This window comes from Marmota monax, unplaced genomic scaffold (genome assembly GCF_021218885.2).
Source record: "Marmota monax isolate L192 unplaced genomic scaffold, Marmota_monax_Labrador192_F-V1.1 WCK01_AAM20220418_F8-fsc00151, whole genome shotgun sequence".
Lineage (NCBI taxonomy): Eukaryota > Metazoa > Chordata > Mammalia > Rodentia > Sciuridae > Marmota > Marmota monax.
The window spans coordinates 4,196,544-4,214,357 of record NW_026694226.1 but is presented as its reverse complement, the minus strand read 5'-3'; the positions used below and the strand labels follow the sequence as shown (position 1 = coordinate 4,214,357).

General features: G+C 32.5%; 1 protein-coding gene and 1 pseudogene across 1 annotated transcript; both read right to left on the bottom strand.

The window, feature by feature from the left end:
• Positions 1-957, bottom strand: LOC124108215 (olfactory receptor 6C1-like). The gene has a single exon (XM_046466613.1). The coding sequence runs from the start codon at positions 955-957 to the stop codon at positions 1-3; it is 957 nt and encodes a 318-aa protein (XP_046322569.1).
• An 11,240-nt stretch (positions 958-12,197) lies between these two features.
• LOC124108214 (olfactory receptor 6C6-like) lies at positions 12,198-12,808 on the bottom strand (annotated as a pseudogene).
• Positions 12,809-17,814: the final 5,006 nt, after the last annotated feature.

The window sequence follows — 17,814 nt, the reverse complement described above, 5'->3', positions numbered from 1 at the left end:
TCAAGACACCACGTCTTTCCTTGTACTTGTAAAAAACACAATCTTCCTTGCCATGTTCATGAAGGCTTGCTTGACCTGCTGATTCCTCAGGCTGTAAATAAAGGGATTGAGCATAGGAGCCACTGAGGTGTTTAGCACAGCCACTCCCTTGCTCAGAGACACTCTCTCTCTTGCTGAGGGTTTAATGTACATAAAAATGCAGCTGCCATAAGAGATGGAGATGACAATCATGTGGGAAGAACACGTGGAAAAGGCCTTTGTCCTCTGAGTAGTAGAAGGAATCTTCAAAATCGTTCTGATGATATATATGTAGGACAGAATTATTAAGGCCAAAGTGACCATCAGAGTAAACACAGCACAGGAAAACCCCATTATCTCTAGGAATTTAGTGTCGGAACAAGAAAGTTGGAGGAGGGGGAAGTAATCACAGGTAAAATGGTCAATGATATTGGACCTACAATAATCAAGGTGTAGCAGCATCATGAGCAAAGGGAAGATGATTAAAAACGAGGCCAGCCAGGAAGCAAAGACAAGCATTGTGCAGACTTTGCGATTCATGATGGTCATGTAGTGCAGAGGTTTGCAGATGGCAATGTAGCGATCATAGGACATGGCAGCCAGAAGGTAAAATTCAGTGACTCCCAAGAGAATGAAAAAAAATAACTGAGCTATACAGTTGTTAAAAAAAATGGTTTTATCTCCTGAAATAATGGTACTTAGGAACTTGGGTATACTGACAGTTGTGAATGAGACTTCCAATAGAGAGAAATTCCTGAGGAAGAAATACATGGGAGTCTGAAGATGAGGATCCAGCAGAGTAAGGGTGATAATAGTCAGGTTCCCAGTGATGCTGAGCATGTAGGTGAGGAAGAGAAAGATGAATATTACCACCTGGATCCTGGGATCATCTGACAGGCCCAGGAGGATAAATGATCTTATTTCTGTGTGGTTTCTCATCTGGTTTCCAGTTGTTTATGTTTGCTCTTGTCAAACCTATAGGAGAAAGCACAAACAAAAAACTTGGGTTGATGATTAATAAATATCCCAGTGTGAAGCTGGAATTTTGCTGAAATATTATGCCATTTCCACCTTCAAGGGAAATGGAAAGCCACCTGATAATGACAACGACCCTTTAATTTCCACCCTTACAGTGAAAAACTCTTTGGTTAAGGTAGATTAAAAACTGCTTTAGTATCAATACTCCAGTGAGGTGTCCTCTCACCACGTTAGAATGGTTAAGGTCAAACACACACACACACACACACACACACAAGGAAATACTGAGGATAATATGTGGAGAAAGAATTCTTATAAACTGCTGGTAAGAATGTAAATTAGTATAGCCACTATGAAGGATAGCACATAGGTGCTAAAAAACTGAAAATAGAACTACCAAATGATCCAGCCATGCTACTACAGGGTATATATAAAAAAGAAATGAAGTCATTATACTAAAGATATACCTGGGTGCCCATGTTTATAGTGGCACACTCACAATTGTAAAATATTAAGGGCCTAGGTGCTCTTCATCAGAGGAATGGATGTATAAAATGTAGTAAGTATACTCAAAGTAGTAGTATTCAGCCACAAAGAAGAATGAAATCATTTGCAGCAAAATGGATGGAATGAAGTGCATAATTTTTAGTGAAATATGCTAGACTCAGGAAAACAAGTATCACTGTACTCTCTCATATGCGGAATCTAAAAAACAAAACAAAACAAAATAAACAACCAAGTAGAATAGTGATTAGTAGCAATTAGGAAGGATGCAGGGATGGGTTGATGGGACAGTAGAAGAAGGGTTGTTGAGTATGATCAATGAATGTTGTATACATCTACAGAAATATCACATTGAATTTCATTAACATGTATAATTAATATGTGTGCATAAAATAAGTTTAAAGATAATAAGAAAATAATTTGGTATTATACAGCTTGAAATGGTAGGGCTAACTAAGGTTTTAGCCAGACTCTTCTGATTCCAAATGTTATGTCTCATCTTTCATACCTGGGTCTACAAAATATCTTCCTTTTAGGACAATGCTCCAATCTCTATAGACATTTCCCCTTATGTAATAGTTTAGTTTCATTGAAAATTACCAAAAATGGAAAAGACATATAATTATTTAAAGTGATTTTTTTTTTATCCTTAGCCATCCACTAACATTTACTAATGCTAATAAACTTTCCAATTCTTCCTCCTATCTCATTGGAAGTTGGAAATCCTGATGCCATTTCCATAAGCAGCCTAGGTGTGAAGGATAGAGGGGAGAAAAGAGCAGGAAACAATGAACACTGGAAGGTTTGAATCTGAGGTTTATTGAATGTAAAGCTCTTGCAAGATTTTATGACATTTTAGTCTACTTGTGTCACTTTTATGTTGTTTATTACTAGTCAACGTATTTTCTTTTCTAATTGAAGCAATATATCCTTATTATTGTTATTAATATTTGAGGATAGCCTTAGATAAATAGACAAGCATATCCCAAGAAAACTTGCTTTAACATTTTTATTTTTACTTTAAAAATAATGAGTTCTAATGCTTTTTTAGAGGTGAAGTTTAATGTTATTACCAAAGATATTTCCATATGAAAGAATGGGAATGTCTGGTTGTAAATCCAATTTGCTCTTTAGGTCTTAAAATCACTGCTCTATGCTCAGTTTCCTTAACTACAATACAAATCAATCTCATTTGATAATTGTAAGATTTAAATAAGTTAATATATGTGAAGCATTTGGAAATATGCTTAACATTTAATGGAAATTGTATAGACATTTTCTATGCAGAAAATATTCTCTAACCACTGAGAAAAATACCTTGGGATTAGGATGATGTTCTGAGTCAAAGGCTATCTTAGATAAATAGGAACAAATACATTTTATCCCAGGCGAATTACACAAGAATAACAACAATAGACCAGGAATTACCTGATTGTACACACACTCTACTCCCATCCCTAGCAGGATTTGATCATTGTACCTGAGAAAATTATGTATTCACAGCATATTAACATTATCCATGGCTAGTTTGTTTTTCTGATACTCATTAGTAATAATCTTTCTGGAAGTGATTGTGAAGTTTTCAGTAATCTATAACTAGCATTGTGAGTGGCTCATTGTAATGACATCCCAAATCACCTCTTTCCATCACAAGAGGAGTATCCATTGTATAATGTTATAAGAACCCCTAGTCCTTCCTCCCAACACACCACACCTTTACTATGCTGAAGTCTCCTGTGAACTCTGTCCTTACCCTACTCATTCTTGAAAGGACAGGATCTTATCTTCAAAGCTAAAAGAAAGATTCATCCAGTTAATGCTGAGTTTGTTGTTGAAACAAATGCTGCCATCAGGCTCAGTTCCCTATTTTATGTTCTATTCTAGCCTGGGCAGTAGTTATGTCTTATTTTTCTCTTATAAGATGTATTTTCACTCATTACCTTACAAGATATACTTAAACACTTAGCTCAATGTCCCTATATGGAATGAATTTAAATTCACACATTACCTTACAAGATATACTTAAACACTTAGCTCAATGTCCCTATATGGAATGAATTTAAAACAAAAAAAAGTAAGGGAAATCACATTTTATTAATACATACATTTTTAAAAACTTCATTAAACATTATTTCTAAATTACTTTTGTAACATTTCTTTCAATTCTCTTTATGCCTCCTCCAGTAATATTACTTTTACTTTGTGTTTGTTTTTATTGAAATCAAGAGTTTTTCATAATACCTTGAAGTAATAAACTACCTTCCCATCAAATAGACCAGATTTGGTGATAGTCTCAATTTTAAAGTTCTTATAATAACTTACTGATATGGGAAACTCATACTTTTAAAAATATATTTACATTATTACTATTCCATAGTAAAATGTATGAATGCACTCCATTTATCCTTGTTTCCAACTTTATTGAATATCTATATATTTTTCTAATCTTTGTTAATTTTAACATTTTTGTGAATATTAATAATATCATGAGTCACTATTTTTTGCTACTAATTAAAGTTCTGAAGAAATGTAGGAGGAGCTGTGAAGGATGATATAAATGAACAAAAGAAGGCTTTATGAGCCCATCACACAAAGATGAACATTTGTATAGAAAGTTTCCAAAGACCAAAGAAACAGACTTAAAGAAACTCATAAACTCTAGCAGTAGGATATTGAACATCAATAATTAAGTGTGGTATACTGTGCTTTTCTATAAAAATTTGTAAATATTCCATGGATTGTTTTCATTTGTTAATATAAAATGAGCATGATAAAATTATGAGTATTTCTATTCCTTTGAAAGAAAATTAATTAAATACTGAATAAAATATATATGATTCCTGATCCTTAAACTAAGGATGTGTTTATATGGAGGATGATGGGTATCTGCAGAGATCTAACTCATCATTTTAGTTTATTATTTATGAATGTAAACTATATTTTCTCCTGAAAGAACATGTTTTTGGTTATTTAATTCTCATTTCATTTTACACATTACATCAAAATTACTTCTTATTTTCTTTCCAAAGAATCTGAGATAGATTCTTTGAATCATTCAAAATGAAATTTAATAGTGATATTTATAACTTGTTAAATAAAATTTGCACTTTCCAAATCTCTACTATCAAATGAATATTAATAATGACCATATAAATAAAGCCAATATGATATGGGCAATATATTTAATTAGAAACACTATACTAAAATATATATTAGGTGTGAAGGATCAAAGGATGTTCTTTAGAGACTGAGATAAAAGACTTTGGTTCCATTTGATTTCTGATCTCCACCCCCCTTTCTCTCTCTCTCTCTCTCTCTCTCTCTCTCTCTCTCTCTCTCTTTTGGTTGTTTGTTAAATATATATATATATATTTATATATTGCACTGGGTTGAAATCTTCTTTAGTAATGCAATAACTTTGAGACTCTAGTTTTTCAATATTTCATTTGCTCAATTCTCTTTTCTTCACTTAAACCCCAGTGGAAATCATTAGTAAAGTTTCATAGAGCATCTGATCCTGTCACACTTTATTTCTACTTTATAAATTTCAGGATCTGTTCAGTGTCTAGGTTAGTACATTACAGAACAAGCTAATTATTGAATTCGACATGTGGGCAATCTCTAGCTCAGCTCTGTAACCACACTAAAATGCACTTTTACACTTCTTAGGCATTTCAGGCTCTGAGCCAGGACATGGGAGATGATGGTTCCTGAAAAAGTCTGTCAGCATGAATAAAGCAAAGACTCCTTAGGAACACCAACTAAGTAGTTAAAACACTTGTTTCTTTCAATTATTTTAGAAAACTTTTGCCTAAAAAGTAATAGAAATAAGAATAATTTATATATTAATTTCAGTAATGATGGGCAGATTCAATTCTCTGTAATCATACCAGCTTACAGAGAAAGAAATCAAGGGAAAAGAGAGATCATTGAATTTAAATTGATGATCATTTCATAAATACTAACACTCGTGTCAGTGTTTATATTTTCATTTCATTACCTAATTATCTATAATTTAAACAAGAAAGGAAGAGGAAATAATCATCTCAGAACATGATTAGATTATTCTTTATTACATTAGGTATGAGCTTAGGTTTTAGATGTAGATAAAAAATACAGATGTGTCATGCAATGGATTGGGGACTTTGGATGCATTACTTAAATTCATTAAGCTTCAGTCTCTGCTTAAAATGCAAATGGAATTTCAAGACTGTTTTTGAGAATTAAATATAATCATGTAAACAAATGTACTGCATAAATCATGTGGTTCTTAAGTTCTAAAAATAGCTGTGATGATGATTTTTCTTTTGGTTGGAATTAATTCTCAACTCTTGGAAGGATACTAATAGTAATTGTGGTTTACTAAACAAAAGTTTATTCCAGTGACTGAAAACTTTTTATCTCATCTCAGTTATCATAACACAAATGTGAAATTGTTCCACCTATTCCTAAAGAAACATTGAGACTCAAAATTGTAAAATTTCCATTAATCCACACAGCTAGCAAATGTGGAATACACTCTCAGACTATGTACAACTCAAGTCTATTCTTTTAACACAGTACTACAAGTCGCTTTTCAATTTAAAATACAGAAATACGAATAGTAATTTTCTGCTTTTAATCAATAGAAAATGAATATATTAAATAAAGCAAAACATGCTAACCATTTTATGACTTTTAATATGTCAAGTTTCAAAATATACCTGAGTATATTCTATTTAACCTTGATTAAAAGTTGAGCTGTTAAGGATTGAATCAATGCTGAGACTTGACAGTCTTCCTCCATTCTCTGTGTATCCAACTTACCTCTGGTTTTTATCCAGTTTTACTAATAACCAGAATGACTGGAATAATAAATAAATAGACAATGGCTTTGTTGTAATCCGGGAAAGCCAGTATTCCTAAAAACATTCCCTCTTTCTTCTACTGAACTAGTATGCTTATTTTAATTGTTGCAGGTTATGTATCACTTAAAATACAAGTCAATTTTTATATTGTCAAAAATTTTATCTTATTTTTTTCCATTTTATCCAGAGCAGATATATCTCTTTGACTATAGATCATGAGAAAGAAGCAAAAATATAAAATAGAAACCGTATCAGAAGTGCTTTAAAATGGTTTGATGTGGTTTCTATAAAAATTTTATATATCATGAGCTACTTAATATTTTTATCCATTTTCTCTGTCACTGACTCAAGGGACCAATTCAGTGAAGACTGCCAGAAGAAGAATGTAAACAAAACTCAAAGGAATATAAACATATACACATTACTACTGTCCTAGTATCCCTAGACTTTGAAAGTTTCTCTCCACAGGACAGAATCCTCACTCTGTTTAGAGAGAGTGATACAGGAATGAATGTGCCACTGTGCTCACATATCAGGCCCTGGGGCATAACTCACATTCCCTGTAACTGTATCAGGAATAACCCCCCAAAATTTGAAAATTATATTCCTGTGTCCTTGGTAAATTTACTTCTTATTGTAAATTTACTTCTTATTGTACATTTTCAATTGGATCTCCCAGGAATGCCTTCCAAGTGTGAAAGTAGAAGTGTATGTGAACTCAGATCAATAATTACTTGTGCCACAGTCCCTTTATTCCATAGTCCCTTTATTCCATAGTACACGGCAATTCTGACAAGGACTATTTCATTTTTCAATTATGACAATTTTTTTTCATGTCATCTAGAAAAGTGATTTGTTTTCAAATTCTAATTTTATATAAATCTCCTCTCCACTTTCTAAAAGCCCAGTATACACCTGTTTTAAATTGGGTCTTCTTAGTTAAAAATGAGAGTAGAATCTATTTTGATAAAATTATATAAGGATGGAATATATCTTATTTCAATTAAGACCCCATTCTTGTGTATGGGGACAATGGTGGGTTTGCTTAGGTATTTTAATATGTGTACTTAGAAAAATTTTATTAGATTGATTCTACTGTCTTCCTTATTCCTTTCCCAAATCCCTTCCTTTCATTCTCCTTTGTATAACCTACTGAGCTTCTCTGATTCCCTTCTCACACATTTATTGTGATTTAGCTTCTACATATCATCAAAAATATTAAACCTTCATTTTGGGGGGATTGGATTATTTCACTTAGCATGATAGTCTCCAGATCCATACATTTACCAGCAAAAGACATAAAGTCATTCTTTTTTTTTTTTTAGAGAGAGAGAGAGAGAGAAGTTTTTAAAATTTATTTTTCAGTGGACACAACATCTTTATATTTTATTTTATATGGTGCTGAGGATCGAACCCAGCACCCCGCGCATGCCAGGCAAGCACATTACTGCTTGAGCCACAACCCCAGCCCTAAAGTCATTGTTTACAGCTGAGTAATACTCCATCATTTCCTTTATCCATTCATCTGTTGATGGGGCATCTAGGTTGCTTACATAACTTAGCTATTGTGAATTGTGCTGCTATAAACATTGATGGGGCTGTGTTAGTGTAGTACACTGATTTAAAATACTTTGGATATATGCGATGGAGTGGGTCAATGGTGGTTCCATTTCTAGTTTTTGGAGGAATCTCTATACTGCTCTCCAGAAAGGTTGCACCAATTTTCAGTCCCAACAACAATACATGACTGTTCCCTTTTTCCCACATCCTCACCATCATTTGTTGTTACTTATATTCTTGATAATTGCCATTCTTTCTGGAGTGTGATGGAATCTCTGTAGTTTTCACTTGCAATTTCTAATTGATAGAGATCTTAAACATGTTTTTTATATATTTGTTGATCATTCACATTTCTTCTTTTGAGAAGTGTCCGCTTAGTTCTTTTGCCCATTTGTTAATTGGGTTATTTGTTTTTGTTTGTTTTTATTTTTTTTTCTTTTCTAATTTTGTTTTGTTTTGTTTGTTTATTTGGTGTTAAGCTTTTTGAGGTTTTTTTTTTACATATCCTAGGAATTAATACTCTATGTGAGGTGCAGGTAGCAAAGATGTTCTCTCACTCTATAGGCTCTCTCTTCATGCTCTTGATTGTTTCCTTTGCTATAAAGAAGTTTGTTAGTTGGATGCCAACCCATGTATCGATTCTTTATTTATTGTGCTTTAGGACTCTTGTCAAAGAAGTCAGTTCCTGTGCCAAAATGTTGAACTGTTGGGCCTACATTTTCCTCTAGTATGTGCAGGTTTCTGTTCTGATTCCTGGGTCCTTGATCCACTTAGAGATGATTTTTGTTCAGGGTGAGAGATGGGAGTTAACTTTCATTGTATTACATATGGATTTCCAGTTTACCCAGTCATTTGTTGAAGAGGCTATCTTTTCTCCAGTGTGTGATTTTGGTGCTTTTGTCTGGTATAACTGTATTACACATTCCTAATTTAAATTATAACATCATTTGATTTTCACTACGAAAATACTCTTTCATGTGTTTGTCTTTGCTCATGTCCCATGATCTCTTAACTTTCTTCACCCTTTGTAAGTGTGCTTGTATTATTAGGAACATCTACATATCTTCATTTTTATCATCATGTTTATCTTCTTCATTATCATGATCACATTTCAAAGACAAATATATGCATAACAAAATTGATGTGAGTTTTTATTGATACACAAAGGTTATCATCACCTCTCTCTGTTCATTCTCTAGTTTTACAAAATATGGACAGTAGCAGGAAAAATCCTCTAATTATTTACCATAGTACTTCATTAAGTTTTAGTTTATGGTCAATGTAATAATGCTCAGTTTTAAGCTAAATTTTTAGCACATTATGAAACAATATTTATGATAACAAGGCATGTATAGGATGGCATTTGATAAATTATGTCTTGTAATTTTATCTCAATCATGTGAGTTTGTATAGATTAGTGTTTTTATTCTTGGAACTATTAACATTGCCAACATGATAAATATTTTTCTCTATGGGTATCTTTAAACAAATAATATCTGAAAAAAATGGCTATTCACATGATCAGTAACTCATACCATATATAAAACTCAAATAAATCATAGCTATAAAAATAAAGGTATAAAACTTCCAGATAAACACAAAACTGACAGTAGATGTTATCTTGGGCTAAACTGAAACATGAGCCATAAAGAAAAATAATTGATAAATATAAATAATCAACATTATGCTTTTCAAAACACATTATTCGTGAATGGAAGTACAAGTCACAATGTAGAAAATATATATGAAAATTGCATATCTGAAAAAGGACTTGTATCTGCAATACACAAAGAATCCCAAATAGAATTCTCTATCATGTGTTCTAGCATTTTATTTTATGGATCTCAATCTACTGTCAATGAAACTACCAACATTCAATTTCCAGGAGCATGTCTATTTTGTCTAGTATGATACAAGTTCCTAGATAGCTGTTTGGTGAGGTTATGAATGAAATAATGAGCATAGGTTTGTTCCCAGAATTTGTGATTTGATGACTGAGAAGAATTTGTCCCAGAAGAGCTTGGAGTTGAGATATTGTTCTACAAGGGACACATATAGATCTTAAAATCTAGACCTGTTTTGGCTTGGAAAAATTAAATTGCTTTAATAGTAATATATATGCTTATGATTGTTGCTCTTTTTCTGATTCTTCCCTGCATCAGAAATCATCTTCTATGCCCTCTAAAACTACGCTCACCAACCAGGACATCAAAGGCATCTGAAATAGCATGAGTAGATTTCATGGATGTAAGCATTCATAATTGACAGAAACTTCAAACAGTCCTTATAATTGGTTTAAATTGAACAAGAAGATGAAAAATACATCTCATTCCTTCCAGCCTGTCCACAACATTGATATCATTCTTTGAGTAGAGTCAGCAATAAAAGCAATGATTTGCACTCTCTAATATCATGGCTTTGGTTTTATAGAATCTCCATTGAACTATATATTGCTGAGTCAACATCACACAGGACCTTTCTAGCTGTTCTCTAAGAGCAGAGGACCAACTGGGAGGCCATTTCCCAGTGTTTCCATCTCACTATGGTAAGTTAAAACCAGGAGAGGACTTTGTGAAAAACTTGCAAGTAGGAAAAAAAGCAAAGTTTATTGTTCCCCAGAGGTGTTTGTAGTCAGGCAGCTGAGCCAATGTGACATCCAGAGTATCTTCTCACTAAGTGTTTGGGAATTACCTACTTTACTGCTAAGGCTTTGGGTAAATACTGTCTCAGAAATTATGAAATGCATTTCCATTTCCCATTCACACCTGCCTCACCTTCTTTGCAGACCTCCATCCTGAAATCTTAAGTATTAGTTTGTTCAACATCCTGTCATCAATACTCATACTTTGGCTTTTGGCTCCCTCAGGTCTTCAAAACCAAGTTGAGTCTTGGAGTCTGTTTAATTATAAAAACAAGTTATCAAGTTTATTTTCAGGTGAAGTGGGCCCGTGGCCCACTAGGGTTAGGATTAGGGTTAGGGTTAGGGTTAGGGTTACAGTTACTTCTTCTTTTCCTTGAGAGACAATTTTTTAAGCTTCTCTGCCTGGATGATGGGAATTGGAGAGTGGAATCATCAAAAAATAAGAAGTCCGTTCTTATTAATTTCATTTTGAGAGATTTTATTTCAAAAGGACATATGTAAGGGTAGAAATTTTCAGGGATTGGCATTTCAATTTACTCACTTTTCACATTAATCAAGGAAATAATTTACTTTTGTGGAGAGATTCCTCAGACAATGAAACACCAAACTATTGGATCAAGTGAGTAAAAACTGGCAATTTCAAAAGAACAGGAGACATGTTGCTAAATTACATTAGCATAAAGAAGAAGATATGAATGCATCCAATAGAATCGGTGAACTTAGTTATATTGAACAAAAGAAGTCAGACATGAAATTCAAACCATAGTTTCAATTATATGAAATTCAGAACAGGTCCTAATCTACAGTGACTAAAAATCATCAGTGTATCGTTTCTTTCAGTGGCTGATGGAGGTGATTTTATACACATGCTTTAAATATATAAATATTTTTCCAAACCAAGATATAAATGAATTGTAGGTTGAATTTCTTTCATGAAATAGTATCACCTGTAGTGTTCAGAAACTGTAAAGTTAGAACCAAAGCCTGGAGTTTAATTTTTTTTTTTTACCTCAAATGACAACTATTCATGTTTATGTTTAACTTATTCTTAATTATTACAATTCCACAGGAGAAAAGTTTTCAGTAGAATATCCATTCCTTTCATATGTTATAGCTCTCATCACAACATCCTTACATTTTTATTTTCCTTATCCATCTTTCAATATTCAACATAAATACTGATTCTTCTTGGAAGTTTACCTTGAACTTTAAAATTTCTTAGATTTTCTACTACTTTTCTATCACAAGAGCAATTACATTACATATAAATGATCATGTTTTGTGTCTCTGACAATTTTAGCAATGCAAAATACTTAAGAGCAGATGCAATGCTTAGCAATTAACACATATATCAAAATATTGAACTAAGTATGTCTAGCAAGGTTCTCTTGCAAAAATTTTCAATGCATAAAACTACCCTTTAAGAGAATAGACATTTCTAAGTCAAGTTAGAATTTAATGTTCTGGATTAAAGAAGACAATCTATTCATAGAAATTAGGAAAATCCACTCAGAAAGAAGAACAGAGAAGAGTAGACAGACACATGAAACCTAATAAGATATAAATATTCAATGGGTGAAATATTATACATACAAACTATTGTAATAAATAATCATATTGAATTTTCTTATTCATGTTCCAACAGCATATTATTTATGTATAACCACTGACTTGTCCTTTTTAAAAGAACAAAACCTTTGGAGCATATGCTTAAGAGCTTCTTTCACCTGCTGGTTCCTCAGGGTGTAAATGAAAGGGTTGAGTAAAGGGGCAACAGAGGTATTGAGCACAGCTACATCTTTAATTAAAGTCACCCTTTTTTTGCTGGTGGCTTCATATACATAAAGATACAACTTCCGTAAGTAATAGAGACAACTACCATGTGTGAGGAGCAGGTGGAAAAGGCCTTCCTTCGTTGTTGGCCAGAAGGGAATTTGAGAATAGTTATGATGATGAATGTGTAGGAGAGGATCACTAATAACAATGTGATGTCAAGTGTCATCACAGCTAAGACAAAAGCCATCAATTCTATGAAACGTGTATCAGTACAAGAGATCTACAGGACAGAAGATTCACACAGGAAGTGATCAATCACTTTGGAAGAACAGAAATCCAGCTTGAGTAGCAAAAGCAAAGGGGGAAAGTTGATTAAGAGTCCAGCTGCCCAGGAGCTGAGCACTAGTAGGTAGCACACTCTACTGATCATAATGACTGGGTAATGCAGAGGTTTGCAGATGGCGACATAGCGGTCATAGGACATGGCAGCCAGGAGGTAAAACTCTGTAGCCCCTACTAGGAAAAAAAAGAGTAACTGAATTGTACAACCATTGTAGGAAATTGTTTTGTCTCCACTGAGAATGCTTATCAGGAACCGTGGAATGCAGACTGTTGTGAACAAAATTTCCATGAAGGAAAAATATCAGAGGAAGAAATATATTGGAGTCTTGAGGTGGGGATCCACCAGGGTGAGGAGGATGATGATTACTTTCCCCATCAGTCTCAAGATATAATTGAAAAATAGAAAGAGGAAAATCACAATTTGTAGCAGAGGGTCATCTGTGAGTCCAAGCAAAATGAACTTTATCTTCACTGATTGATTCTTCATTTCTCTTTTGTTCTATCTAACTTACATAAAATAAAAATTAATATTACAAGAAGTTATTTCTTCCTTTTCATCCATATAAAGTTCCATTTTCAGAAACTTACCAATTCACCAATATTTCTCAAATCAGCTGAGAGTTTTCACAATTAACATATCCTTCACTTAAGTCATCATCTTTATAAGAACACTGAGAGATCCTTCTATAACCAATCTTTCAAAGGCTTTACTACAATAGGCTATTATGATAAGCTATTCAAATATTTGACTATTTTTTTGAACCAAGTATTGAATTCAGGGGTACTGAGCCATGTTCCCAACCCCTTTCTGTATTTTATTTAGAAACAGGTTCTCATCGGGTTGCTTAGGGTCTCACTAAGTTACTGAGGCTGGTTTTGAACTCCAGGTCCTCTTGCCTCAGCCTCAAAGCCCCTAGAAATACAAGCATGCACCACCATGCCTGGATTGATATTTTTAAATTTTTTAAATTTCTGAATTTAGTTAATATTTCAAACAAATTTTAATTCAAGTGATACAATGGTAATAGGAAATAGTGTTTTTTCTGTAGCCATAATAACTAAAATTTGAAGATACATATACCAGTATAGGATTTCTAAGGGAGAGAATATATATGAGGGTCTAGTGAGTATCCAGCAGGGTTAGTGTGGAAATGATCAGTTCAAAATAGTGATTAGCATATAACTGAGAAGCAGGAAAACAAATAACGCAACTTTCAAAAGTGGGTCATCATTTGAACCCACTATGATAAACACAGCCACTACTGTATGCTTTCCCATTACCATTTTCTGACTTTTATCAAGTCTGAATGGTGGGGGTTAGGGAAGAAGCTCTATCAAATAACAGCAATAGCTAGTGCTTAAGTTACAATTAGCAAAGTTATGTTTCAGGTAGAGAAATGCAATGCTCATTCATAATGCACAGGTAATTTGCTGGTAAGAAAAATAATTTGAATTTCCAGAATACTTTGACAGAAAATTAAAACTTTATATATTTTAGCAATATTATAATTCTATAAATGTAATGAGTGTTGATTATTTATATGAATAGTAAGAAGACACATAAATCCTGGAGAATGCACCTTTTTGATTAATACACAAGAGTTGAGATGGCATATCAGTTCTTGATTAGTTTGTAAAGTAGAACCATATACACAGCAATCTATATTTGCCATTTAACATACACAGAGAAACAAATCTAGTCTAGACAAGTAACCAGAGTGTGGCCATCTCTGCTGTATGAAAGTTTAATATGCCTGAATATTACATGACTTTTATGGCTAATTATACCACTGGTCCTCAACTATTTCCAAACAACCAAGGTACAATCTATTTGCTTTTCTTGTGACAATTTCTATCTCCTCTTCTCTGATAACATATATTCCAGATGACACACACTTCCCAAAATATTTTTGTTATGAACAATTTGGTAATGCTGTTATATATAACAAAAAATGTTTTTCTTCTAGTTATAGTTTGAAACTTGATAAGATCTAATAATGTGAAATGTACTGTAATGATTTTCAGAAGCACAGAAATATAAAAATGTGTTTGGGATGTGCTATAATGTTAGAGTCTGTAAACAAGTCAGGATAGCACCTGGCAAAATGCCAGAGGGAGTGGTTTAGGAAGTAATGCCAGTGAGCCATTAAATGTGGAAATTCCTTATTGGTTGACTGATGTATCTAGTTTATGCTAATTAAGATAAGCTGTGTAGAATGTATAAATATCGCTCCGGTCCTACAATAAACGGCTTCCACTCCTGCTATCCGGTTATTTTGCTGCAGCCGGACTGCAACACTATAAGAAGTGAAGTATAATGTGAGGAGAAAGAAAGGGTCATAGTAACCTAAAGAAAAAACTACATTTTTAAAAAGTTAGGGGAATTAGCTTAAGAAAAAATTGAATGATTAAAATACACAAAGATATATATGTAATAAGGAAAAAAATTTAAAACAGAATATGCTTCTTTATAATAACATACCACTTTGTTGATTCCACAAAGTGTAGACTACACTCATAAATATACTTTAAGTCAGCGTAATTTAGAAGAAGAAAAGTTAGTGATAAATTTTAAACTTACACTGGGTGGTTGGACTGTAGTTCAGACAAATTTTGGATAGCATGTAGAGCCTTCCCAACATAATAATATTCATATGTCAGGCAAACAAGTTACTAAGTCTATGGCTATAATCTGGTGCCCACTGAGAACTATATATAAAACAATTACTTTCTTAATGCTCTGCATGTGTTATGTGGGACAAATGAGATTAAATATTAACGAAATGTGCTCAGGTTTACATTTAGAGCAAAGGGTCACATTAATAGAGGTTATTTTCAGAAGTCCTGGCTTTAAAACTGCACAGGTTTCTAAAAGCTTTTATGCAAGCTTTTTGTTTTAAAGTTTTAACTAGAAGCTGATATAGAATTATAGTATAGTATAGAATTATAGTATAGAATTAGTGATACCCCTATGTAAAAATTCTTTCTTAGGTGTTTTATGATCATCACAAAATATTTAAACCTATTTTAAATGGTTGCTATGTAAAATCTTGTGTTTTGAATTGAGTATATTAACAGAATTACTTTCAATCTAAAATGCATAATTTATCTTTAAGACAGCAGAATACATGTAAAAATAAACATAAAAGAACCGAAGGTGAACCAAAAAATAGAGGTCTTACCAGTGTTCTGTACAGGAATTTAAAGAAGTAGATATTTGAGTATTTGGATCTTTAGATGGGCCTTAGGAGGAGATAAAAAGATGAGATAAGATATGCTAGACAGATGAAGCAGGATAAGCCAAAGAAAATCAATGGCTCCAACATAGTTTGGTTGAAAATAGTATTTAGAGTTCCCCTGTTTAATCATCTTTAATAAAAGTATAAACCAGTGGAAAGAGCAGTGGCCCGTGTCCAGAGTTCTTTACCACATTAAAATGAATGTAAATTGTATATTATAAATTTATCTCATTTACACAAACCATCCCAAAGGCAACACTAATATAAATGTTTAATTATATAGTAAACTACAATTTTCTCATGGTTGATTTTTCCTGATTCAACAATCACACATACCATGTATCTGTACAATGCATATTTTGAGAGAAAATAATATAACATCATATGAACATTGGCCAATAAGTACACTTATATGCAGTTTTTTTGAAATAGTAAATATAACATAAAATTGAAACTTAAAATGCTAGTTATTTTTAAATCATTATGTTATCTTATCAATTACCTTTCACCCATATCTACAAGCTGAAGTACAGATAATAGTTAAAACACTAACCTTTAATAGTTTAACACAGATTTGTATCTGCTTCTGTGGGCCAACCTTATGCACTTCCATACTTAACTCATCATCCTGGTGAGCAGAAAGCACTGAGGATTCAGTTTTCTCCCTAAGCACTTAATTCTACATAAACATGACTGATTTAAATGTTATTTTAGAAATATTAATTTTGACTAATTTATTATATGTTCTTAGAAAATTTATCAAACTAACTTCTTTCTAAAATTTACTATAACCCACTTATCTGAAGTATTATACCACTTGCTAAATGTGATGTGCTATACAATATGAAAATTAGTTATCACTTGATACTGTGAAGGATTTATGTCTTCTGTTTTACAGGAAAATATCTAATAAGAACAAAGAATTCTCAGGATAACTGACATCCCAAAATATCATTTCCTAAGAAATGGCCAAATTGTTTTCTACAAACACACACACACACACACACACACACACACACACACTTTTATATGTTCTAACTATGCTTTCAATGAATTCTGTATATGTTGCTATACTAGTTGATTGCCTACCACACATCCAGTCCCAGATACATAGTTAGGAGTTTAGAAGTAGACAGAAAGAATAATATTTTAAGGTTGATATGAGAAGTGAGAATATAAGATATAAAAATATAGCCTCTTATAGACTAATTAAGCTCAGGCTAAATAAGTTATAAGACAGATACCCTGTTTCCTTTTGGTTTATTCACTAAACAAGAATATCCTTTCAAACACATACATCAACACATGGAGATATTTCAAATTTGTTAATGGGTGCATAGTCCTTCTTTGTAAGGATGTGTCACAGTTGATTTAATTCCTCTCATATTTGGCTAATAGATTGTTTACAATTTTGACAAGTAGAGAGCACAAATGAATAAAATTGTGCATATATATTTTCATAAGTTTTTTTAATAAAATTTAAATTACATAATCTAATATAAATTATTAACATTGGGATTTCTGAATCAAAAGCAAACCCCATTCACTTTCAGTTAGCAATGTTAAACCATTTTCTACACACAGTATTTTAATTCCCATTAATATTGTATTATTAGGGTTCTTGTTTTTCATTAACCTTAACAACAGAGTAAATTTATATAGTTACAAAATGTTAGCTATCCTATGTCTTAGACATTGTAGTTGAGAATCATTTTACTTTGCATTTCTCTAATTATATGTTGGACTGAATATCATTTCACAAATCAAACAGCCATTTCCTATATAATTATGAGTTGTCTATATATGTCTTTAGCTAATTTTCTCTATCAAGTTTTTATTTTCATACACCTTTTAAGAGTTGTTTATAAATCATTAATATCATCTTTTCATCTTTGCTGTGTGATAGATA